The 20,693-nt window shown below is 42.4% G+C and overlaps 1 protein-coding gene across 1 annotated transcript; it reads right to left on the minus strand.

The window, feature by feature from the left end:
• Positions 1 to 4,601: 4,601 nt before the first annotated feature.
• On the minus strand, positions 4,602 to 6,629 carry LOC147555636 (uncharacterized). Its single transcript, XM_086658508.1, has one exon. The coding sequence runs from the start codon at positions 6,627 to 6,629 to the stop codon at positions 4,602 to 4,604; it is 2,028 nt and encodes a 675-aa protein (XP_086514634.1).
• Positions 6,630 to 20,693: the final 14,064 nt, after the last annotated feature.

The following is a 20,693-nucleotide window of genomic DNA, read 5'->3' on the forward strand; positions in this document are numbered from 1 at the left end:
GGTGTTCTGGGGCAGCCTTAGGACAAAGAGTGGTGCTCTAGGGCAGCCTAGGGCTGGGGTAAGGAGAGGCACACATCAGGGTAGCCTGAGTCGTCGGCCGCGCGCACTTTGTTAGTCTTTGGTGGACTCGTTGATCGACGTTGCATGTCTTGTTGAGTAGAGGGTAGGTTGTGCCCCGCATTTTGCTTTGTACTACTCCGACCCGGGCAGGGATATGCATGCCAACGGCGGGGAAGCGTCATCTGGGCAGAGGTGTCGAGTTGTCCGTGTGAACACTGTCTTGCCATCTATTGTCCCCCCAGCCTAAGTGTAGAGTTAATTTGCTCTGGACTTAGGCTGTCATTTTCGTTGGCGTCGTAGGATGGGAGAAGGTTGTCCTTTTCCAGCTTGTCCAAATTCGCCATTAGTTTGCCGACTATGCACGCTGCAAGAGGGGTGGTCGATGGCAAATGCCATCGACCTTCGGAAACTCGAGTTAGTGGTTTTTTAGATGTTAAAAAAGATAGCCAGAGGGGGTAGAGGTATGTGTTACTCTCCCTTAGACAAAGTGTTGGACTATGCTTGTCCTGGTCTTAAGTTGTTATCCTCGTCGACATCGTAGGATGGGGGAAGGGCGTCCTTCCCCAACTTGTCCAAGTCTGCCGTTAGATAGCCAGCCTGCACACTGGAATGATAGGTGGTCGATGGCAACACCATCGACCTTCAGAAACTCGAGTTAGCAACGTCCTGAGATGACAAAGAAAAAATTATACAAAGGAGGTAAGGGCATGTGTTACTCTCCCTCAGGTTAAAGGTCGGACTAGGCTTGTTCTGGGCTTAGGTCGTCATCCTTGTTGATGTTGCAGGGTGGGAGAAGAGTGTTCTGTTTCCAGCTTGCCCATGTCTGCCGTAGGATAATCAACCTGTACAGAAAAGAAGAAAAGGTGGTCGATGGCATTGCCATCGACCCTCCGACGCCCAAGTCAGTATTGTTCTGAGGAGAGAATAGAAAATGGACAGAGGAAATAAGAATATGTGGTACTCCCTGTTCCCCTCTGAGGGGTTCGGTGTGGGCATGTCGTATGCTACCGAGTTATACTGGAGCTGCAACTGCCCTTATGCTCCTTGGTCTGGGAGTTGAACCAACTTCACCAGACGTGTATGTCTACGCTGGCAGACCAGCAGGTCTAATGGGGTGTGTCCCATTTTATTGTCAAGAATCCTGTCACAAAATGGGTGAGAGGGGTAGTCGGTGGCATGGCCACCGACTCTCCGATGCCTAAGTCAGAACAAGTGTTATTAGAAGTGGTAAGTAAAGTAAAGAGGTAGGGTTAGAAGTGGTACAACTTTAGATGAGTGGCGTTCCAACTGTTGTTAATATTGAGCCCATCTTTTGCTTGGAGCTTGTATGCTCCCTGGCCTATCACCCTGGTGATTAGGTAAGGGCCTTCCCAGTTGGGGGCTAGTTTACCTGCTCCAGCCTCTCTGGTATTCTGGAAAACCTTTCGGAGCACCCAGTCACCTACTTTGAAGGTACGAGCTCTGATGTTCCGGTTGTAATGACGGGCTACCTTTTGCTGGTATGCTGCATTCCTTATTACTGCCATATCTCGAAGCTCGTCGACCGTGTCGAGGTTGTGGTTGAGTTGATCCCAATTTGACTCTTCTGTAGTCCATTGACAACGTACTGATGGTACTCCAGCTTCTGCTGGTATGACCGCTTCAGAACCGTAGGCTAGGGAGAAAGGAGTTTCGCCAGTTGGGGTTCTAGCAGTAGTTCGATACGACCAGAGAACCCCTGGCAACTCGTCTGCCCAAGCCCCTTTAGCTTTTTTGAGCCTCTTCTTCATAGTTTTCATGATGGTCTTATTAGAAGACTCTGCTTGTCCATTAGATTGAGGGTAGCGTGGGGTAGAGAAGCTAAGCTTGATTCCCCATCCCTTGCAGAAGTCCTGGAAGTCGAAACTAATAAACTGGGAACCGTTGTCGGTAACGATCTCCTTGGGTACCCCGAACCTGCAAATAACATTTTTCCAAATAAAATTCTTTACCTCGCGGTCTCTGACCTGGTGGAATGCCTCAGCCTCGATCCACTTGGTGAAGTAGTCTGTTACGGCTAGCATGTAAACTCTCTGCCCTGGAGCAGTGGGTAGTTTTCCCACGATGTCCATACCCCACTTCATGAATGGCCATGGTGAGAGTATGGAGTTGAGTTTTTCTGGAGGTAAATGGGAGGAGTTGGCAAACCTCTGGCAACTGTCGCAATTCCTGACGTGACTTATAGAATCTGCTCGCATGGTAGGCCAGTAGTAGCCGGCTGTGAGGACTCGGCTGGCTAGACTACGGCTTCCTGAGTGGTTGCCACATTCTCCTTCATGAAGTTCGGCTAGCACGTATTTGGCTTCCTCTGGAGTAACACATTTGAGATAGGGTCCAGAGTAGGATCTTTTAAGTAGTTGACCTTCCAGCATGGTGAACCTAGCTGCTTTTGCTCTTAGTCTACGAGTCTCATTCTTGTCTTCTGGTAGCTCGTCGGTGGTCAAATAACTTATTATTGGTGTCATCCAACTGTTGTTGGAATCTACACTTGCTACCTCCAGGGCAGGATTTTTCCATGTGGCTGGCCACTGGAGGGTAACTAGTGGGATTGACTGCTCTGACTTGGCTGGGATCGATGAGCCCAGATTGGCTAGGGCATCAGCATGGCCATTCTCCAGCCTGGGTACCTGTGTTATGTTGGCCTCTTCGAAGTCAGCTAACATACCTTTTACCTTGGCTAGGTAAGCGGTCATCCTGGCATCTCTGGTCTGGTATGCTCCTTGCGTTTGGTTGACTATCAGTTGGGAGTCTGACTTTATCTCTAGCCTGCGAACACCTATTTCTTTGGCGAGAGCTAGCCCGGCGATCAATGATTCGTACTCGGCTTCGTTATTTGTGGCTTTGAACTCACATCTGACGGCACGCTGGATTTGGTCTCCCTCAGGGGATTGGAGGACTAGCCCTAGCCCGACCCCATTCATGTTACTAGAGCCATCAACCGACAGGGTCCATTTCAGCTTTTTCTGCTCTGCAAGACACAGTAACTCCTTCTCGGCTTGAATTAGAGTACTAGGTGTAAAGTCGGCTATAAAGTCAGCCAATACTTGGGACTTAATCGCAGTACGAGGTTGGTAGGAAATATCATGCTCGCTTAATTCGACAGCCCACTTGGTCAGTCTACCAGATAGTTCTGGTTTGTGAAGCACATTCTTTAACGGGAATGTAGTAACTACGACTATCGGGTGGCACTGAAAATATGGTCTTAGCTTCCTGGCAGCCATTACTAAGGCCAGTGCAAGCTTTTCTAGCTGGCTATAACGGGTCTCTGCATCAAGCAGGGACTTGCTAACGTAATAGACGGGTAGTTGCTTACCTTGTTCTTCCCGTACTAACACTGCACTTACTGCTGTTTCGGAGACTGCTAGGTAGACATACAATTTTTCTCCCTCTTGAGGCTTGGATAGCAAGGGTGGAGAGGTCAGGTACTCCTTCAGTTGCTGGAGTGCCTCTTCGCATGCTGGAGTCCATGCAAATTCTTTGGCCTTTCGTAAAGTAGAGAAGAAATGGTGGCATTTTTCAGAGGAACGTGAGATAAAACGGCTGAGTGTTGCCACTCGACCAGCTAGTTTCTGCACATCTTTGATGCATGTGGGAGAAGGGATGTTCATCACAGACTGGATCTGGTCTGGGTTGGCTTCTACTCCTCTGTGGGTCACCATGTACCCCAAGAACTTCCCTGAAGAAACACCGAAGGAACACTTAGTAGGATTAAGTTTCATATTGTACCTTTCTAGTACGTCGAAAGCCTGTTGGAGATGTTTGAGATGTTCTTCAGCCATCAGAGACTTGACTAGCATGTCGTCGATGTAGACTTCCATGGTGTCCCCTAGCATGCCTGCAAACATTTTGTTTACCAGTCTCTGGTAGGTTGCCCCTGCGTTCTTCAACCCGAACGGCATGACTTTGTAGCAGAAGATGCCTCTTTCTGTGATGAAGGCAGTCTTTTCCTGGTCTGCAGGATGCATCAGTATCTGGTTATAGCCAGAGAACGCGTCCATAAAGCTGAGTAGTTGGTGGCCTGCAGTGGCATCGACAAGCATGTCGATGTGAGGTAGCGGGAATGAATCCTTGGGACAAGCTTTGTTTAAGTCTGTGAAGTCGATACAGACTCTCCACTTCCCATTTTTCTTCTTTACCACGACTACGTTAGCCAACCAGTCGGGGTAGTTGACTTCTCGGACAGACCCAGCTTCGATCAGCTTCTGAACTTCCTCATTTATTACCCTGTTTCGTTCTGGAGCGAATTTTCTACGCTTCTGTCTTACTGGAGGATGGCTAGGATCTACCTGCAATTTGTGTACCATTACCTCAGGGTCGATTCCAGTCATGTCAGCATGAGACCAGGCAAAGCAATCGTGGTGGGTTGTGAGGAACTCGACGAGCTTGCTCCGTAGGGTAGGATTGAGCTTAGAACCAATCTGTACTTTATGATCCGGGAAGTCTGGGTGGATCTGGACTTCATCTAGCTCTTCCATACTTGGGCAGTCTGGATCGGTGCTACTGAGTTTCTCCTTCTGTAATTGCTATAAGGCTGACTTCGGGGATTTCATTGCGTTTTTGTAGCAATTCCTTGAGGTACTCTGCTCCCCTCTGATCTCTCGGACACCCCAGGGAGTTGGGAACCTAAGCACTTGGTGGAACGTAGATGGTACTGCCCTCATGCTGTGGATCCATGGCCTACCGAGTATGATATTGTAGGCAGAAGGGCAGTCCAGTACGACGAACACAGTGCTAAGGTTGACTCCTCCTGCGAAGACGGGAAGTGTGACTTCTCCCAATGTGTGTTTTTGTTCTCCACTAAAGCCTACCAGAACAGTAGAGCGTCGACATATGCAAGATTCATCTAAGCCCATACCTTGCAAAGCATTCAAGAAAAGCACATTAGTGGATGAACCATTATCTATCAAAATACGCTTAACTAGAACGTTCGCAATATTAAGAGAGATAACAAGAGCGTCATGATGAGGGTTGACGAGCCCCGTGGCTTCATTGTCTATGAAGCTTATTGTCTGGTTGGTGTAGGCATGAGGAGTAGCTTCTGTAGAGTGGGCTAGAGGGTTGGCTGCAATTCTAGCACTCCTCTTGGCTGCAGAGTGGCTAACTCCACTCACTTCTGAACCTCCTGAGATCACAAGACATGTCTTCGTAGGAATCGGCTGCTCTGGTTCCTTGACTTGGGTCTCTCGTTGTGCCAGGGTACTCTTCCCTTTCTCTGTCAACAAGTCGGTAAGGTGGCCTCTTTTCAGCAACTCTGCAACTTCTAGCCCGAGGGCTATGCAATCTGTAGTGTTGTGGCCGTGATCTCCGTGGAATTCGCACCACTTGGTTGTGTCTCTCTTCTCGCTAGGAGTCTTTGTCTTTCCTGGCCATCTTACAGTACTGCCCATGCCCTTCATAACCGCTACTAGTTCGACTGGTTCAATGCTTAGGTTGTACTCTGGAATCCTGGTACGAACGGGTCCTTGAGGCTTCTCTGCTGGGCGACCTGCTGGGGGGTCAAGTGGCCTCCTGCTTTCCCTAGGAGGGCCACGTCTAGAAGTTGGGTAGGGATCCCCTGGTCTGCTATCTGTTCTCCGATCTGGTCGTCTAGAACGCCGATCTCTGTTCCTGTCATCATAAGAATAATATTTGCTTCGGTGGGCTTCGTCTTCCTCCCACCGAATTTCTACCCAAGCGCGAGCCAGGGCATCCTCCATGGTAGTGCAATTGAATTTGGTAAGCTCCTTGTACAACTCTCCTTCTGGCAGTAAGCCTTTTCTGAACGCATCAACGGCAGTCTCTTGGTTGCAGTAGGGAATCGACACCTTCTCTCGGTTGAACCTCCCCACGTAGTCTCTGAGTGGCTCGCCCCTTCTCTGGTGGACTCGGTAGAGGTCGCCAGATAGCTTTTCTAGCTTTTTGCTATTGGCAAACTGCTCTACAAATATGTCTGTGAGCTGGGCAAAGGAGGCGATCGAATTGTTGGGCAGGTTCGTGTACCATTGCAAGGCTGGACCAACAAGGCTTGAACCGAAGCTCTTGCACATGCATGCTTCTCTGAGATCTCTTGGTATTGCAGCGGTGAACATCCTCTGCTTATATGATGCGATGTGATTGTCTGGATCGGAAGTTCCATCGTACATCCTCATGTTAGGGAACGAAAACTTCTTAGGCATTTCTACCAAGGCAATAGCATCAACGAAAGGTGAGTCTGCGTAGCTCTGGGGCAGACTCTTCCTTAGCGGAGCAGGAACTCCAGGGATCCTGGTGATCATTGCCTCCATCTCTGCGAGTTTCCTAGCCATGATCTGCTCCAGAGGAGTACCTGTAAAAGACAAGTTTAGGATGTCAGCTTGTGAGTTAAGGGTTGTCCCACCTGCAACAGTGTGTGAGGGGGGAACAGTAAACATTGAAGAGGAGAAAAGAGGAGCAGCAGTAGAGTGTAAGGGCAGAGTAGAGTGTAGGGGCAGAGCAGAGCTCTGGAATGTAGGCAGAGGCATTATGAAGGGTGTTGCAGAGCCAGCTTGAGTTGCAGGTAGTGTTGTAGAGCCACTGACAGTAGCCGATTGCATGGGTGGTTGGCTGGAAGAATTTCCTGGCTCTGGAGTGAAAGGTTGCATCGAAGTAACAGGAGCTCGAAACCTTAGCCCTGTTGATCTTGGTACAGAGAGCTCGGTGATCTTCTCTTGAAGTAGCTGGTTTTCTGCTCTCACCAGAGAATTCTCTTCTTCTAGAGCTTTGAACTTTTAGGCATTCTCCTATACTTGGGCTGTGAGAGCAGCTATCTGTGCTGAAACATCGATCGGAGTGGCTACCATGTCATCTGCCATTGCAAAGGTCGTCTTTGATAGTTGTTGCTGAGGCCCCACGGTGGGCGCCAAACTGTGGACGGGTAGAAAGTCACACGGTTAGAAGGATCGTCGGGTGGGCACCAGCAACTAGGCTTCGGGCCTTCAAATAGACGGGTTGACGGGCAGAAGGTCGGTTCTGGTAGCCGGGTAGACGGGTAGGCAAACGTCAGAGAAGGAAACAGCTACTGTCGGGCTAACGTCAGGGTGGAAAACGGGTACCAGTAGCCTGTAAACCTGCACAAGGGAAACACAACCGTGAAGTCCAAGGGGGCACCGGAGATGGTGTCGGCCAAGGACCCTCCGACGGTCAAGTCAGTAACTTAGTTCGATGTAATAAAGGGAATAAACCGAAGGTAGAGTTACTATTGATGGTAGAATCGTTGTAGCGTCGGGGTGGCACGACTCGTAGAGTGGCCGGAGCTCGGTTCTACGGAATGGGGAGTTGTGGTAGCTTCTGGACTACTTAAACAGCAGAGTAGACTTCTGGTTATAGAAGAGTAGGATTCTGCTTGCGGAAGAGTAGATCTCTGCTTGTGGAAGGGTAGTCTTCTGCTCACAGAAGGATAGACTAGCGGAGAATGAGAGAAACGAGAAGCCTCTAGCAAGTTTCGATGTGGTTTCGTGGAAGCTTCTAGCCGGAATCTCTGCCTTAGGCTAGCTTAGACCAGAGATCGTCGGGGTAGGTGATTCGTAGCCGGAGCTTAGTATAGAATGATTGAAGTGATCGGAGTAGACTTCTGGAGTGCTAAGTAGAGAATAAGTAAGTAGTTTTCGAGTGAGAGTCTGAACCCTTTCCAAGAGTGAGGCTTCCTTTATTTATAGGGTGTAGAGGATAGTAACCGCTCTTGGAGACGCAGGGTTGTTGGATCCGCAATAGTAGGATCACGCTAGACTGCTTCCGTGGCCGTTGATCTCTTGAGAGAGAAGGGTAGCCTTACGATACTCGTCGCCCTAGCCTGTTCGTTGCCAGTAGAAATAGTCCACCACTCCCTTAAAGTAGCGCAAGACTCGGTCTTCTACCATGACCCCAACGTGTAGCAGAATGCTAGGATTGGGTTGACCCAATCTCTAACAACTTGGCCACGTGTACGCACAACTAGCTAGAGTGTGGGTGGATCGTCATGGTAGACTTTATCTTGGAATGCCAGGAGCGTGGGCTTGTGTAAGCTTGCTTAGAATTTCTGGGCTTGCGAGGCGTGTTGGGCTTTCGGTGGGCTTCCTTGCTAGACCATAGAGGCTACTGAAGGCACCCCTCTTATGTTACACGAGGGTGGGCGCATAAGGAAGGCCCAATGCTGTTTTTTGCCAATACAGCCCCCTTTTCCTATTTAGCCCCTTTTCCTATTTAACCCCTTTCACAACATATGCTTTATGCAGCCCCAATATGTAGTAAGACTTCCTGTACTTGCAAGACCTCCAGGCCTACCAAGGAAAGAAAGAAGGAGAGATCGGGACGAAGATGTCCGTTACATCTGCACAACTTGTGGTAACAGAGGCCACAACAAGAAGAGTTGCAAGGAGCCCCACCACCAAATGCAGCAAATGTAGGAGAATCATCTTCAGGAGGTCGAACTCAGAGCCAGCAAGGAAGAGGTAGAGGAAGAGGCAGGAGAGCCGTTGGATGGGGTCAAGGAAGAGGAGGTGGACGGAATAAGAGGGGGCCAACTCAGGAGGTCGAACTCAGACTCGGCAGGGAAATCAACAAAGTGAGCAGACTCAGCAAGGAACTCAGCACAGTGACCATACTCAGCAAGGAACTCAGCACAGTGAGCAGACTCACCAAGGAAGTCAGGAGCAAAGTCAACAACAAAGTGGTGTAGCCAGTCAGCAAAGTGTAGTCGGACAGCAAAGTCAGCAAACTCAATCGCGGCCTTACACTAGGCCAAGGTTAGTAATTCCTGGGAGGTCCGACGCACAACCCATCTTCACCGAGCGAAGGGGTCGAGGAGGACGACGCACAACCTTTTTCAGTATGAGCCGAGACCCGGGCGGCCTGTGATAGCTTTTGAAAAGCCTTTTGATGTTCGTGAATGGTGTTTATTTGATATTTTGGACATGGTATGAATGATGTTTTACTTAGTATTCTGGATGTTGGATGTGTTTTGAACTTAGTATTCTGGATGTTTATGAATGTGTTTATTTTGAACATATCAATTTACTTAGTGTTACGATTTAGTTTGAACTTAGTATTCTGGATGTTCATGAATGATGTTTTGAACTTGGTATGTTGGATGTGTTTTGAACATTGTATATTTGAGCCTTTTCCGATGTCGCCCACTTTTCCCATATGGCCCCATTTTCCCATATGACCCCCTCACTATGTGACACTGATCTGTCGACTCAAATAACAGCAGGTAGAACAAAGATAGGCAAAATAAAATGAAATTCATACTCAAATAACAGCAGGTAGAACAAAGCTTATATGTTACATAACATTCTTCATCATAAAATCCTTACAGAACTCATCACAAGGAACCTCACTACATACCATCTTACACTTTCCTTTGGGTGATTCAACCTTTTCAATCCATTCCGCGACCCAATCGAATTTGTTGCAAGTACCACAAGTAAAGAATTTTCTCCCATAATTTTGAGTCGTTAAGGAAGTTCGGATCACTGCAATGTGGTCTCGAACAAGGTGTATCGGACCATGGGCATTCCTTAGCCCAATGATCAAGCTGACCACAGTTGAAGCAGGGTTTAGGTAAATCTGAAGCAGTTGAGCCATTTCTTGAAACCGGTGAAGATTTTGAGACACTTGAGCCAATTTTTACTTCCTCCTTCGCCTCATCAAGCCACTGGAAGCTGGGGCATGTAATAAACTGACAAGCTAGGTATTTTCGAACTTTACCTTCCCTGTTCGTCGTAGCAGAAACACATCGAATGCCTATACATTTTGTAGCTTTGCAGGGACTGTAGATCCATGGACAATCTAACCCGATGTGTTTTTTCATCACAAATTTGACATATCTAGAGAGAGAAAATGAAAAACCAGAGAAGTTTTAAGGGGAACAATTGGGAGAAAATGAAGATGGAGAGAGAGTGAAGATAAATCAAGGTATCTTACCGTAATTGTACTTTGTTGTTCATCGCCACCACCCGTGTCTTCTTTTTTTGATCTTCTCATGAACCAGTCTTTAATGGTGATGAAGATGGAGACAGAGAGTTAAGCTTGTTGTTGGGAAAGATGAAATAAATAGAGGAGAGAGATAAGATGAAGAAATAAATAGAGGAGAGAGAGGGATTAAATCTTGTGTTGCAATTGACAAAAAGGTGAATCTGGGCATTTAATGCATCGATTTGACGGGCTGCGTGGTTGTCAGGCACGCCTGACAACACGGAAGGGCATTTCTGGAAGTGAAATGTGTGATTTCACGGTTTTCTGACGGTAACGGCGACTAGGAGGCCATATGGGTATTTCTCGTAAAGTAGGGGGTTATGCGGGAAGCTGGTCACAAAGTTGGGGGCCATTAGGGAAATAACCCTAAATAAAACCTAAAAAGGTTTTTCTGCCATAATTTTACATTGTCTTTTTTTTTTTTATATAGACTACCATGGTGATTAGAATACATTTATACATCTATACGATGTGATAAACACGATAACTGCAAAATTACTACTGACATAAAGCCTAACTGGACTACCAGTTGTTGGCTTGAAAAGGGTTGTGCCCGAAGTCCAGAAAACCCCTACTTTATTTATATGTTCAGTAGTTCATCCCACCCTAGATGCAAAGTGAGTATCTAACCATTGCACCACAAAGGTTGACAAATGATTAATTAATATTTTTTAAGTATATTTGTTAGATTGTTTAATGTTTATCTTTTTATGTTAATCTTTTAGGTTAGTGTTGTTTTTATTTTAAACTAATGTTTATTTTTATGTTACTTTTCTATATGTACATATACAAGTAATGCAATGTTATTTTAAGCGTTTTATGAAAAAAATAACCTATTTCACTTCAATAAATTTTCGGTTTCCATTATGATATTAGGTGAGTGGTAAATGGAAAATAACAATACAATTTCCATTTTAACTATTTTATGAAAAATAAAACATTTGGTATGAAGCAAAACAAGTTTATCTTCAACTATGATGGAGTTCCCATCTGATATTTTGAATATTGTATTAATAATAACTTTATTAATCTGATAGATTTTTCCAAATAAACCTCTATTAAGAAAAACGAATAATCAACAACCAAGCCCGGTTTTGTTTTACAAATCATCAACAAAATAAATAAAAAATACGTTCAATCAGATTTCCTTTTAGCATTCCATTCTAAAAAAAAATTTGGTTGTAAAAAAAATGACAAAATCCCTAAAACCTAAAGCGTACATCACATAAAACCCTAATCGTCCGACTCTTTACAATCAGGGTTTAGGTGAGAGCTAATGAATTATTGAGGTCGTCCGACTCTTTACGATTTCGGTAGAAATTGAAGACTGATTAAAATTCATTTTTTGTGAGAAGATAGGGCCCTAACCTCTTTTTGAGTTTTATTTTAGACCTTATCTCCATAGACCTTATTTTAGAACAGTACCAAGAACTTATAAAAAAAAATAGTATCAAGAATATCGATTGCTTAGGTGCAATTCTTGGACGTCCTTCCATAAACGATTTTTATTGAAAAAAATAATCGATAACTTCATATGTACTATTTCTTCCTTTAACTCCTCAATTTTAAAGTTTAAACTGGGTGAGACAAACTCATTGAACGTGTTTGCTTCTTTTAATGTATTCAAATAATCCTTGAAGATGTAAATGTGTATGCAGCAGTTGAATTACTCTTGGGGTTATTTCCCTAATGTCCCCCAACTTTGTGACCAGCTTCCCGCCTGGCCCCCTACTTTACGAGAAATACCCTTATGGCCCCCTCCCGTTATAACACCGTTACTCTCTCTCTTCAATTTCTTTTCTCTCTCCTCCAGTATGTTTTCTCTCTCTGCCACCTCGTTTGAACCAACCACATCATAGTCTTCACCGGCAGGGTCGCCGGCCGGCGACCTTCAGACTATTTTTTTCTCTCTCACTTCTCTCTCTCTAAAAAAACATTTTTTTTTTAAATTCTCTTTCCTCTCTCTCTGAACTCCGGCGAAGGGAAACCTTCGCCGGAGCTAGGTTTGTTCATCACGATAAGTATAAGTATCGCAAGTCTCTCAAATTATATAGTGAATGTGTTACTAATAAAATGGTTTTTGCAGGTTGTGTTAATAAGTAGCAAAAAACTATTTTAAAAATGATGTCAAACTCGCCATACTGGCCGGGACGACGACCCAGATGATTCAGCTTCCACTGTTAGTCGCACTTCTGACGGTATAGTCCCCTAGTGGACTGGAAGGCGTATAAGTATCGCAAGTCTCTCAAATTATAGATTGAATGTGTTACTGATAAAATGGTTTTTGCAGGTTGTGTTAAATAAGTAGCAAGAAACTATTTTGAAAATGATGTCAAACTCGCCAAACTGGTCGGGACGACGACTTAGATGATTCAGCCTCCAATGCTAGACGCACTTCTGACGGTATAGTCACTTAGTAGACTGGAGGGCGTATAAGTATCGCAAGTCTCTCAAATTATAGATTGAATGTGTTACCGATAAAATGGTTTTTGCAGGTTGTGGTAAATAAGTAGCAAAAAACTATTTTAAAAATGATGTCAAACTCGCCAAACTGGCCGGGACGACGACCCAGATGATTCAGCCTCTAATGCTAGTCGTACTTCTGACGGTATAGTCGCCTAGTAGACTGGAGGGCGTATAAGTATCGCAAGTCTCTCAAATTATAGATTGAATGTGTTACCGATAAAATGGTTTTTGCAGGTTTTGGTAAATAAGTAGCAAGAAACTGTTTGGAAATGATGTCAAACTCGCCAAGCTGGCCGGGACGACGACCCAGATGATTCAGCCTCAAATGCTTGTCGCATTTCTAATGGTATAGTCGCCTAGTGGACTGGAGGGCGTATAAGTATCGCAAATTTCTCAAATTATAGATTGAATGTGTTACCGATAAAATGGTTTTTGCAAGTTGTGGTAAATAAGTAGAAAGAAACTATTTTGAAATGAAAAATTATAACGAGCATATGAGTGAAAGTGACGCAATCGGAGTAACTAACGAAGCGATGGTTCTGGCTAGTGTTCCTTCAAAAAATTCTGACGGTATAGTTGCCTAGTGGACTGGAGGGCGTATAAGTATCGCAAGTCTCTTAAATTATAAATTGAATGTGTTACCGATAAAATGGTTTTTGCAAGTTTTGGTAAAGAAATAGCAAGAAACTGTTTTTAAAATGATATCAAACTCGTCAAACTGGCCGGGACGACGACCCAGATGATTCAGCCTCCGATGCTAGTCGCACTTCTGACGGTATAGTCGCCTAGTGGACTGGAGGGCGTATAAGTATCGCAAGTCTTTCAAATTATAGATTGAATGTGTTACCGATAAAATGGTTTTTGTAGGTTGTGGTAAATAGAGTTAATTCCTATTTGACCCCCTACTTTGTGACCAGCTTCCTTTATGGCCCCCAAATTTCTGTAAATTCAAATATGGCCCCCCATTTCCATGTAAATGCCACAACTACCCCTCCTATTAATATATTTTCAAAATAAAATTAAAAAGAAAACATAAATTCCACCTCACTTCCCTCTCCACCACTCATCTCTCTCCACGTCACCTCTTTCTCCAACTCACTTCTCTCTCTTCAACTCACCTCTCTCTCTCCAACTCACCATTCTCTTCTCCAACTCACCACTCTCTTCTCCGGTGAAGGTCGCCGGCCGGAAAATTTCTGGTCGGCAACCTTCAAACTTAAATTTTTTTCTCTCATCTCTCTCTCTCTAAAAACTCCAGCGAAGGGGTTTCCCTTCGCCAGAGTTCTGGTTTGTTCAGCTTTGGACTAGTACAGATTTGCCCAAAATTGATACTTCAGATGAGAAAAAGAATTTGGTAGAGGTTTGATTTTGTTTATGGTGATGAACAGATAGCTAAAGAAGAAAAAATTTCTCCAACTCCCATGAAATTTCCGTGCAATAATGGTGAAGGGGCATTTGTTCCATTTAAAGGATTATCTGCTTTTCCATTACCAGAGATGAAGATGGTGAAGGAAGGTAAAAAGGGTGAATCAGTTTCTCTCTCTAGTTCTATAAGTATGAAGATTACAAGCACAGGTTCAGGTACTAGCACTTTGAATCCCAGGTACTCATCTGTATCAGTGACAAACTCAACTTTAAATTTACCACAAAATTCATCTAGGAAGCAAAGAAGATGTTGGTCACCTGATCTACATAGAAGATTCATTAATGCTCTACAACAACTTAGTGGTTCTCAAGGTTAGAACCCTAAAATTTCTGATTTAATTAGGTTAAAGTTTGAGATTAAGTATGAATGATTTCAGCTTTTGATATATTCTAATCTGGGTAAGAGTTGGATTAGCAGAAAAAGGGGTAAATTGAAGTAAAATGATTTTTTTTTTTTCTGATTCTTATGCTTCAAAATCTGATCTTTAATTTTTTTTTTTTTTTTGTTCAGTGGAAACACCTAAACAAATAAGAGAATCGGTGAAGGTAGATGGTCTAACAAATGATGAAGTTAAGAGTCTTCTTCAGGTGGGTTTGATGATCAATTTTAGTAGATTTTGATCTTGAATCTTCTTATTTTGTTATGGGTTTTTGTTTAATTTGATGATGAAGCTAAAACTGAAGATGAATTTACTTGTTAATGTTACAGAAATTTCGTCTTCATACAAGAAGACTTTCAATTTCGTCTTTTTAGTTTGGTAAGAGGATTATGTGATCCATTTGGGAATTCAACAGACCAGAACTCCGGCGAGGAAAAACCCCCTTCGCCGGAGTTTTTTAGAGAGAGAGAGAGAGATGAGAGAAAAAAATTTAAGTTTGAAGGTTGCCGGCCGGAAAATTTTCCTGCCAGCGACCTTTATCGGAGAGAGAGAGAAAGGTGAGTTGGAGAGAGAGGTGACGTGGAGAGAAATGAGAGGTGGAGAGGGAAGTTAGGTGGAATTTATGTTTTTTTTTTTAATTTTATTTTGAAAAAATATTTATAGGATGGGTAGTTAGGACATTTACATCAAAAAAGGGGGTCATATTTGAATTTACAGAAATTTGGGGGCTATAAAGGAAACTGGTCACAAAGTAGGGGGCCAAATAGGGATTAACTCTGGTAAATAAGTAGCAATAAACTATTTTGAAAATAATGTCATACTCGTCAAACTGGTCGGGACGACGACCTAGATGATTCAGCCTCCAATGCTAGTCGCACTTCTGACGGTATTGTCGCCAAGTGGACTGGAGGGGTGTATAAGTATCGCAAGTCTCTCAAATTATAGATTGAATATGTTACCGATAAAATAGTTTGTGTAGGTTGTGGTAAATAAGTAGGAAAAACTATTTTGAAAATGATGTCAAACTCGCCAACCTGGCCGGGACGACGACCCAGATGACTCCGCTTCCAATGCTAGTCGCACTTCTGACGGTATAGTCACTTAGTGGACTGGATGGTGTATAAGTATCGCAAGTCTTTCAAATTATAGATTGAATGTATTACCGATAAAATAATTTTTGCAAGTTGTGGTAAATAAGTAGCAAGAAACTATTTTGAAAAGAAAAATTATAACGAGCATATGAGTGAAAGTGACGCAATCGGTGTAATTAACGAAGCGATGGTTCTGGCTAGTGTTTCTTTAAAAAATTCTAACGGTATAGTCGCCTAGTGGACTGGAGGGCGTATAAGTATCGCAAGTCTCTCAAATTATAGATTGAATGTGTTACCAGTAAAATGGTTTTTGTAAGTTCTGGTAAAGAAATAGCAAGAAACTATTTTGAAAATGATGTCAAACTCGCCAAACTGGCAGGGACGACGACCCAGATGATTCAGCCTCCAATGCTAGTCGCACTTCTGACGGTATAGTCGCCTAGTGGATTGGAGGGCGTATAAGTATCGCAAGTTTCTCAAATTATAGATTAAATGTGCCACCGATAAAATGGTTTTTGCAGGTTGTAAATAAGTAGCAAGAAACTATTTTAAAAATGATGTCAAACTCGCCAAACTGGCCGGGACGACGACCCAGATGATTCAGCCTCCAATGCTAGTCATACTTCTGACGGTATAGTCGCCTAGTGGACTGGAGGGCGTATAAGTATCGGAAGTCTCAAAATTATAGATTGAATGTGTTACTAATAAAATGGTTTTTGCAGGTTGTGTTAAATAAGTAGCAAGAAACTATTTTGAAAATGATGTCAAACTCGCCAAACTGGTCGGGACGACGACTTAGATGATTCAGCCTCCAATGCTAGACGCACTTCTGACGGTATAGTCACTTAGTAGACTGGAGGGCGTATAAGTATCGCAAGTCTCTCAAATTATAGATTGAATGTGTTACCGATAAAATAGTTTTTCCAGGTTGTGGTAAATAAGTAGCAAGAAACTATTTTGAAAATGATGTCAAACTCGCCAAACTGGCCAGGACGACGACCCAGATGATTCAGCCTCCAATGCTAGTCGCACTTCTGACGGTATAGTCGCCTAGTAAACTGAAGGGATTATAAGTATCGCAAGTCTCTCAAATTATAGATTGGATGTGTTACCGATAAAATGATTTTTGCAGGTTGTGGTAAATAAGTAGCAAGAAACTATTTTGAAAAGAAAAATTATAACGAGCATATGAGTGAAAGTGACGCAATCGGAGTAATAAACGAAGCGATTGTTCTGGCTAGTGTTCTTTCAAAAAATTCTGACGGTATAGTCGTCTATGGACTAGAAGGCGTATAAGTATCGCAAGTCTCTCGAATTATAGATTGAATGTGTTACCGATAAAATGGTTTTTGCAAGTTCTGGAGAAATAGCAAAAAACTATTTTTAACATAATGTCAAACTCGTCAAGCTGGCCGGGACGACGACCCAGATGATTCAGCCTCCGATGCTAGTCGCACTTCTGACGGTATAGTCGCCTAGTGGACTGGAGGGCGTATAAGTATCGCAAGTCTCTTAAATTATAGATTGAATGTGTTACCGATAAAATGGTTTTTGAGGTTGTGGTAAATAAGTAGGAAGAAACTATTTTGAAAATGATGTCAAAGTCGCCAAACTGGCCAGGACGACGACCCAGATGATTCAGCCTCCAATGTTAGTCGCACTTCTGACGGTATGAGAAACATTTACGGCCGTGGTCGATGAAATACTCTGATAGAATTTGCTGAAACATTTACGGCCATGGTCAAACTCGTCAGACTATTGTAGTCACTACTTCCACTACTAGTAAGGATCAATACCCCTTTGATGTTGGTATTTATCTACATTTATAATCCAAATAAATACTACTTCATCTGTATTCATGCTAGTGTGAAATTGTTTATGTATTCTTAATTTCATACAAGTTTTACTTCTTTTTTCTATAGCGAGCGAACAATTGGACTTTCCACAATATAAAACACTAAGTATATCTAGCTATGTGATGTACAAGATCAAAACAACAACTCTTGTGAACAAAAAAAACTCATCGACGTGTGTATTTTTGCCACTCCAAACATGACTCTTCGGATCTGACTTTAATTTGTTTCTGACCTTTGACCTATCATTTTTTCTCCTGATTATTTCCGACATTTTTTTACATTGCCAGCCCTTTAGTTTTAACTAATTAAAATTCTCGATTCTAAGATTTCTCAAAAAATGGTGGTAAGGCGATGATGTTGATGGTGGAAGGCTGATAGTTACAGGGAGATATAAGGAAAGAGAAAGATGATGGTGGTGAAATGAGGTAAACAGAAATACATTGATGGCACTTCGGGCATTTCACAACAATTATCTTAATTTTGGTGTGTACGTATTTTTTGTAAGTAGATTTGATTACATAATGGACTCTACACAAATTCCAAATTTAATAGTATTTCAAAATTCAAATTGCTTTATGTTGAACCTTACTACCATTACTATATGTCTATGCCCCATTCAAATTCGTGTGACTCACTGAAATTTGTAACAAAATTAGTCTTGAATCCCAAAAAATAATATTTTCTTCCCACCCATAACAACACGCAAGATAGTTTTTTTTTCAGGAGAAATCAATTACGATCTGAATAACCGTCTAATTTAAACTATAATCAAAGAAGTCTAAAGTCTGACAACATAAAATCATTACAGTAGCAAAGTCCAATTCTACATGGGCATAAGAAAGAGGGAATGAGCGTTGGGCCCAGAATTCAAACCCAACCCAAAGTCGGCCGAAATTATAAATTAGGTCCAATGGGTCAGAGACCTTTGCGAATTTACCGTCGCCCCCATCAATCTTCTTCAAATTTACGAACCGTGCCACTGAAAATTTGGGCGCGAAAAGAAGGATTTTCTGAAAAAACGGGATTTCCTGGGAGACGTGCGTCAGGTGAACTGTCCATTGCAGCTGGCCAGTCCCATCTCCCATTAATTTCTATCCCACGCCTAATCTAATCAGTTCCAAAACCTCTCTCAAAACCGTTCCCTCTTTCAAACCGTTCCCTCTCCCAAACCATTCCCTCTCCCATTAATCACTCCAAAATTTCCAGCCATTAAAGCAAAGAAGGCGAATCATCAACCTGTTTCACCTTATTTAAGTTGAAGAAGAAAATTCCCAAAACAAAAATCTTCTTCTTTCCTAACAAACAAAATCAAACGAAGGTTTTTACTCTCTGTCTTCATCTTTCTCTCTCTGTTATATCATTCTCATTAGATTTAGGTTTTTTTCTCTCTCTCTCTCTCTTCATCTTCTCTTTCTGTTGTATACTATTTATTGAAGGTTTTTCCAATAAAAAACAAAGAGTCATAAAATAACGTTAATGACTGTATATTGTTTTCTCATTTGGACAGATGGTAAAGGCAAGTTCATCAAAGAAAATAGAAAAGAGAGTAACTATTGAGGAGCCTCGATCGAGTAGATCGAAAAACTCTATTGAGGAACAGGTTGAAAGAAGAATGAGCCCGAGAAAAAAGGTATTTATCTGAAATTTGAAAAAATTTCGGTTTCATAAACTTATTCCTATAACATAATGCTGTCCTGACATAAAGATGGGGTTCAAAACTTAAGCTGTATACTGTACACAGACAAAATTCCAGGGGAAGTTCATTGTGTACAGGTAAAAATCAAATAGTAGTGGTAAATCAGTCGATTTCTTGTATACAGAAAAATTTCGCAAGAAAGTTCATTAAGCTTTCTATATCTAACCTACATGGACAGATAGTTTATTTCTTAACAAAACACATCAAACTCTTTCTTATTTTCACATGACAATGGACTTCAAATGTCTGGTAAAATGTATGGTTGCTGAAATCTGTGTCAAGTAAACCAAATGATTTCTTGTTCATTGGATGGTTTCTTGTACATTGAACGGTTTCTTGTACACTAGATGGTTTCCATCATTTACTTTCTGTGTCTTCTTTGACTACTGTATAGTTTTATAAAGTAGTAGTAAACAAGTTGATTTCCAGAAAATTCAAGGGTTTCTTATGTGACTGATTGGGATTATTTTCAGGTTGTTCAAGAAGAAAGTTCTGCCTCTGAAAAAAGAAGCAAAGGAAAGTGAAAAATGCCCGAGGAGAAAGTAGAAGTAAGCAGAAAGAAAAAGACAACTCTCATAGTCCCTGAAGTTTCCTTCCCCAATGAGCCAAAGAATAGACCTGATGACTTGGCTTCAAAGGTGAGTAAGGCGTACAAGTATTCACTGAAGAATACATGGACGCAGCTTCAGATTACTTATCCAAAGTTGTCCAACAGGCAGAGGGAGTTGCTTGCAGAGACTCCATTTCATGAGTTGGTGATGGCGTTTGTCCAAGACGAGATTGATGTAGACAACCCCTGTAAACCCAACAAATCAATTTTTGAACTCCTATGCTTGTATTCCAGTTCAACCGAAAGTTTTAACATTGGTGGAAAAATACTAAAAGTACAGCCAGAGGATATTTCTCTGATTCTTGGCATGCCCTTGGGAGGGAACGTAACAGATGTTTTTCCAAGCTCCAAGGTACTGAAGAAACCTCAAATAGATTTTTGTCAGAAGTACTTCAATGATGTATCTCAGAAGGTGTCATGTATTAAAATTACTACTGCACTGAGATCAACTGTGGATGCAGAGGATGAAATGGATGCCATCAGGTTGATAATAATGACGATTGCTGCATATATTTTATTTCCTCCATCATCAGGGTACTGGGTGGCACCACAGATTCTACACTACCTGGAGTCAATGGAAACAATAAAGAGTTATAATTGGCCAGTGGTGGTGCACAAGTACTTGATAGAGCACATGAATAGGAACCCCAACGACCCTCTGAAAGTGTCCGGCTGCCTTCTTATCCTGCCTGTGAGTATGTTTAAGTTTATATCACTTATATCTGAACATTGAAGTGGCTTAATAATCATACAAATTTGTTTTTTTAAAATTTAAAGATATGGTTTTGCGAGCACACTTTGTGTTATGAACGAGAGGAGAAGTTCAAAGCAGAAACGTAACATAATACTTTAGTTAAGTTGTAATTTTATTGGTTAAAATAAATCGGGTGGTCTCTAAGGAAGATAGATGAAACGTTTGATGAAAAGCTAGCCAGTCTGACTCAGGAGCAGGTAACATAATACTTTAGTTAAGTTGTAATTTTATTAGTTAAAATAAATCGGGTGGTTAACCAAAAACTTTTTGGTTTCTTGTAGACTTTTTGATTTACTGTAAAACTTAAAGATTTACTGAAGTCTTTTAGTTTACATTAACATATTCACTACACATGTGTTAATATTTGTTTATTCCTCCTTCAGGTAAGT

Source organism: Eschscholzia californica, unplaced genomic scaffold (assembly GCF_041429995.1).
Source record: "Eschscholzia californica isolate CP2 unplaced genomic scaffold, dmEscCali1.0.p SCAF_2, whole genome shotgun sequence".
NCBI classification, from domain to species: domain Eukaryota; kingdom Viridiplantae; phylum Streptophyta; class Magnoliopsida; order Ranunculales; family Papaveraceae; genus Eschscholzia; species Eschscholzia californica.